We start from the raw sequence: 6,052 nt of genomic DNA on the forward strand, positions 1-6,052 counted from the left end.
AACAGCTTTCTGACATTTTTTTGTCTTCAAACTAACAGTGATTCTCCATCTCCCACCAGCTTCTCTGCACTCCTCTTCTGTGGAGGGTTTACATCACAATTATGCTCAGCTCCAACTTCATTGTGTCCCTTGTGGTGGAGGTAAGTGCCCTCCGGCTTCTGATCACTGTGGGTAGGGATGGACGGGGCATTCTTTGGGAGTCTGAAAAAAGGAACAGCCTTAGAGGATAAGAGTCAGCAGTCCAAGAGGCTCCCTGCCCTGGTGACATGAGCAATGGTGCTTTCCTCTAGTGAGCTCCAAACAAGGTGTTAATTTTCTCATCGACATGGTGGACCTGGAGAGAATGGGATTATGATGTGTAAGGACCTGTTCGTTTCTAAAATCCACAAGTAGAGAACTGAATTTGTTTTTTTGAAATTACGTATGATTCACATACTACAAAATTCGCCTTCTTAAAAAGTGTGCAGCTCACTGAGTTGTGCAACCATCACCACTAATTCCAGAACATTCTCATCACCCCAGAAGAAATCCTGTACCCATTAGCAGTCGTTCCTCATTCCCCCTTCCCCCTTCTTCACCCCTTGGCAACCAGTAATTTACTTTCAGTCTCCACGCATTTACCTATCAGGACATTTCACATAAAGGGAATCATAGAATATGTGGCCTTTTATGTCTGGATTCTTTCACTTAACAATGTCTTTTACTTTACACATGGGAAATAGGATTCATAGTGAGCTTTTCTTAGATTTGATTCTTCATCTCCAATTTACTCCATTTCCTCAGTGAAATGAGTTTGTGGTCTCCTTTCTTTGGCTATGTGGTTCACTCTCCTCCTTCAGCGCTGTTATTTAGACCAAATCTTCATTCTTCAAAGCCTCCTGGAGAACAGGGGTCACCGTTAGAAAAGACATCTGTGTCAAAGGGGGGGTGAGCATCAGATTCCATCCGTTCCCAGTCTGGGTGGCAATGTTTCCAGTGGCAAACACAGCCTTATGCCAGTGAGGGGGGAATCCCTGGAACCTGACTTCTCTGCAGCACCTTCCTTAACAGGTAGGGTAAAAACCACACAGGAGACAGTGGCAGAAAAGAACATAGAATTAAGGTACTAGAGCCTCTCTCTGTGTGCATATCCAGGACTTCTCAAACTTGAGTGGGCATCAGAGTCACCTGGAGGGTTTATTAAAACCCAGGTTGCCCAGCCCTTCCCCTAGCATTTCCGATTCAAAGGTCTAGAATAAGCACAAGTGTTTGTCAGGTGATTCTGATACTGCTGGTGGAGGGACCACACTGTGAAGTACCGTGCTAACCTGTATGGTCTCCAAAGCCACCAAATTAATGAGAGGGTCGCATGAGTGTCCTCATACCCAGCTGCAGAAGGATGAACCTTGCCCTTTAAAGGATAATCTTATGTTCGTACCTTGTCCCTGTCAGTGATCACATTATTTCCTCTGCCTGGTATAGCTTCCCCCAATATCTCCTTATGGGAATGCTATTCCATCCTCTATGGCACAGCAGTAGTAGTATCGTCTTCATGAATCTTTCCCAAAGCCTGGATGGGTGAGTCAAGTAACAGTGGTTTAAACAGTCAAGATATTTATTGTCTCACTTAACCGGAAGATTCGAGGTAAGTGGCCATAGAGTTGGTTCAGCAACTCAGTGGTGTCATTGGGGATCATCAATCTTTCTCTCTTCTGCCTCCCCATCTTTAGATACGGGCCTTTCATATTTGCGTGTATTGCTTATGGTGTCCAGATAGCTTCCGCATCGCTGAGCATTACCTGTGTTTTGATGCAGGAAAAAAAAAATGGAAGGAGAGGCACCAGCAAGCTTTTCTTCCCTTAAGTATGAACCTTTTATAAGGAAACAAAGTCATTTTCTAGAGCCACCCTGCAGACTTCCTCTTATGCCTCATTGGTCAGAACTGTGTCTTATTGTCATCCTGAGGAGAAAAGGATTCTGGGAAAGTGGATCTATGCCAAACATTAGACAGATTTGCTGACATTGTGTGTGAGTTTTTTCCTCTTAGGTGGGCAGGAAAAAGTTGGGAGGATTGTGCTATAAGTAATCGAGCAACAAAGTCTCCCATAATCCTCTAGCAGGAAGCCATTCGAATGTCACCATGTTTGCAGATAAAAGAAAGCATAAGCCGGAAGTAGTTCACCTGGGTTGGAATCCTTTCTTGCCGCCTGACTCTGGGCAGCACTTGCAACTCCACTTCTCTATGTCTCCGTTTTCTCATCTGAAACGCCGTGATAATAAGGGTACCTAACCTTACAGGGTTACTGTGAGCATGAAAGGTGAACACAGAAAAGCATGTAGTAAATGTTTGATAAATATAAACTATTATCATTATGTTATCTCTTGTGATACTTAGCATTTCTTAGTTTGTATCTATCAGTCATGCAGGCTTTCATTTGTTCATTCACTCCACAAACATTTGTTGACCCTGTGCCATGACCTAGGGTGCAATACGAGGCAGATCCTGATGATGGAGGGGTGCTGCTCACAGTGTACAGCAAGCAAGAGGACCAGTGCTACAGTTATTTGTGTGTAGATTGTGTAAATGGCGCTGGCAAGAACTCATCTCAGTATCTACAGTGTCTAAAACCTTGCTTTATTCTAATAGAAGCTGCGTAAAGCTTTTTTCAATTATTAAATGTTAAGAAGTGATGCTGCTCGCCTCCAGCAGGTGGAGAGGATAATTTGACACTCATGAAAGATTAAGTTTCTCCTTTGTTTCTCGAGTCCACTGAGAAATGGAGACCGGCGTAGATGTTCAGTGGGGGTTTCCAGCAGCTTTCACACTGAGAAATGATGCTGTGGGGTCCTAGCTCTCACCCCCAGGCTCCTGCATGGCAGTCTTCACTTATTTGAAGTTACCTTCTGCTGTCAGTAGGCATTCAGGAACAAACCAAAGCCATTTGAGTCTGTGGTTGAAGGAAGATGTAATGGAGAATTACAAACACTAAGATTTCATGCCCTATGAGGTGAGCAGAGTAGGTAAAGACCGCAGGCTATCACGGATGCAGCAAGATGTTTTCCTCACATAACTCTAGGTATATCTGACAGGAGATACTAAAGATTGGTGGTCAGCCTGTGACAAAGATGGTCCAGAGAGGTTTCAAGGGACAGGCATGGGGGATGGCTGGCCTCCTGTTGCACAGTTCCAAATATTTCCTGGTCTGCTGAGAGGACTAAGACTATCCCTAATCTTAGAGCAGTTTTGATGGGATCTTATCCTCACCTTGCTTTCTCATGATCTAACCTTCAACTGAAAGTCATAGGAGCTAATCTGGATAGCTTTAATCCTTCTCGTTTTTATTACTTATGTGTTTGTGTATATATTTGTGTGTATATATGTATGTGTGAATTATTTTAGTAGCCAATCTGAAGAGCTTGTGTGGTGAAGTTTTTGTTTGTTTTACGTTTTTTGTTTTGTTTTTTTTTTTTTTAGAAATCATATTTCTTCAAGGGTTTCCTTTTGTTTCTAGTTCTACATTTAATTTATAATGTAGAGTGACAGAACAGGTTACTTCTCGGTCTTTCAGTTTCCCAATCCAGACCAGCAAAGTGAGACAGGCCTTTATACTTCTAGAATTGTGATAACACTCAAGGCATGTCTTATAGCACTAAAGTCTCTCTGTGTGTGTCTGTATGTGTGTTTGGTTTTGTTTCATTTTGCTTTTTTGTTTTTTTGTTTAAAACCTGATAAGATATCCTAGAGGTAAGTTAGACTTTAAGACCAGTAATTGGATAACTATGATCCTGCCCTATTCCAGCTCGATGGAGAACTACTGTTCTCTTTTTAATTAAGAAGGATGAAACAAAAAACAAAAAAGCAACTTGCTGTGGGAAAGTAATAATAAGTGGGGCTGAGTACAAAATGAAAAGGTAGAATAACAAGTCTGGCTAGGTGAGCCCTGAAGTTTACAAGATGCTCTTGAGATGGCTGGGTGGGTCTTTAACAGCCTGCTAACAGATGATCCATTTTTTGAGACAGAAAGATTCAGATTAGCTGTTCTCTATTATTTCCATTGGCAATGGGACTCCAATATCAAAGATGGGTGGAATTTAAGAAAACTACTACCCTGGCAAAGGTCCTTGTAGAATCCCATAAAATTGATTCTTCCAGTCTAGCAAAGATACCAATGATAGACACCAAAATGAGTTCTCATTCTGTGGAACAGCAAGCTTCTCATATTTTTTGTTTTTCTCAAGATAACTTCTAAGATGGTTAACTTTTATGACTTACGATAAAAATGAAAAAAATAACACAATAACCTCTTATACACTCTGTATTATAACTTGAGATCTGTTTGAGGTTCAGTCTAACTCATGAAATAAAATGGCAGTCCAAAATGTTTCCAAAGAGACATATCTTCTGTTATCTGCATTGTAGTGAAATACTTGTAGATGAAAGAGGCCACAGTGAATAGGGCCACAGTACATAGCTTATTGTCTTATTTATTTATTAAATTTTTTTTGATGTTTATTTATTTTTGAAGGAGGGGGAGACAGAGCATGAGGGAGGAGGGGTAGAGAGAGACAGAGACACAGAATCTGAAGCGAGCTCCAGGCTTCGAGCTGTCAGCACAGAGCTCAAACCCATAAACCACGAGATCATGACCTGAGCCAAAGTAGGAGGCTTAACTGACTAAGCCACCCAGATGCCCCCATAGCTATTTGTTAAGTAAATAATTCATAAAGGTGGTAAAGGGAGGCATCTATACCATGCCCTGCCCTACATTGTAAGGAGAGTTACACAGAGAAGGAATTATTATTTCTAATCACTGAAGCTCAGATAAGATAACTGATTTGTCCATAGATGTCAGAGATGGAACTTGAATCCAGATCTCTCCAGGTGTAAGACTGTGGCCCACATTCCAATTTATTGACCTGTATTCGGGACTATGCAGTCATATGGCAGGGCACACCAAAGCCACATCTTTCTATAGGGTAATTCCATGGGGTGTGGTAGGGAGTGGACTGCAGAATTTGAATGATTTTAAATTTAATTTATATATGAGATTCAAAAGGAATTTCACCCTCGAGGCAGACTACTTCAAGCTATTTTTCCAGATTCTTAAAACTGGGAACTCTCTCTTTTCCCAGAAGAGCTCCTTGAGTGGAAAAGCTTGAGAGGCTGAGACCTATCTCATGAAACCACATTGGATTTGTTCGTACAGGCCTCAAGTTTTTTGTCAAGCTGGATCTAAGCAGCTAATGTGGTAGCTCCTCTGTATGGTCTATGGAGGACCATAGCCAACCTCTGGTTGTAAAGAATAACTCTCTTATTTTGCAAGAGGCCATTATTGAAAACCAAGCCCTGTAGACAACATTCAAAAGGTGTTTTGGCTATCAATCAAAAAGCCAGTATCGGATATGGCAGAGGGCCTTGGCAGATGATCCCAGCTGGCCCCCGCTAAACCAAACATCCTCCTCTGACATGCCAGAGTGTGGCAGCGGGGTGTCTTACAGCAATCCGGTGTTTGAGAGCAATGAGGAACAACTCTGAAGCCAAAGTGATCTCTAAGGTGATAAAGCATAGAAACAATGACAAAAGGGACCAGTTTCAGTAATTTTCAAACAATGGGACTCTTACAAAATCATCTGGAGTTTTTGGAATAAAAAAACCTATCCAATCACGGTCGCAAATTCAAGTTTACCTGATAAAATACTTTCTACAGAGCAGAACACTGCCCCCAGAAGAGTGCCTTCCTCTTGATTCTGAAAGTATTGATGGTGTTGGTGAATCAAGAGTGAGCTAACGATGGCAATCAGCCCAGAGACTGGGAGGCTAAAGGACAAGGAGAATATATACTCTCTTTTCTTAGGTAACATTTTTTAAATGAATTGAAAGTAGCACTATGTGTAGCCATAGAATTGTAACATGTGAAGGATCACCTTTGAATTCTTATTTTATTGATGGAAAAACAAGTGCATGAGAGCCATTATACCAGTCTTCACTGTCTGGTTTCCTTTCCTGCATAGTACTTTCAGAGTTGAGACATTTTCTTCTGCTTCTGGCCTTCCCCTACATATTTGGAAGGAT

The 6,052-nt window shown here is 41.6% G+C and overlaps 1 protein-coding gene across 1 annotated transcript in view; it reads left to right on the top strand.

The window, feature by feature from the left end:
• Positions 1–5,515, top strand: part of LOC128778169 (probable cation-transporting ATPase 13A4) — a 71,393-nt gene extending 65,878 nt beyond the window's left edge. The window contains exons 23-24 of the mRNA XM_053906507.1: positions 60–171; positions 5,454–5,515. Coding sequence (XP_053762482.1) covers positions 60–171; positions 5,454–5,515 — 174 coding nt within the window. The remainder of the gene's footprint in view (positions 1–59; positions 172–5,453) is intronic.
• Positions 5,516–6,052: the final 537 nt, after the last annotated feature.

Source organism: Panthera pardus, unplaced genomic scaffold, assembly GCF_024362965.1.
Source record: "Panthera pardus isolate Hobbes unplaced genomic scaffold, ASM2436296v1 HiC_scaffold_189, whole genome shotgun sequence".
Classification (NCBI taxonomy): Eukaryota; Metazoa; Chordata; class Mammalia; order Carnivora; family Felidae; genus Panthera; species Panthera pardus.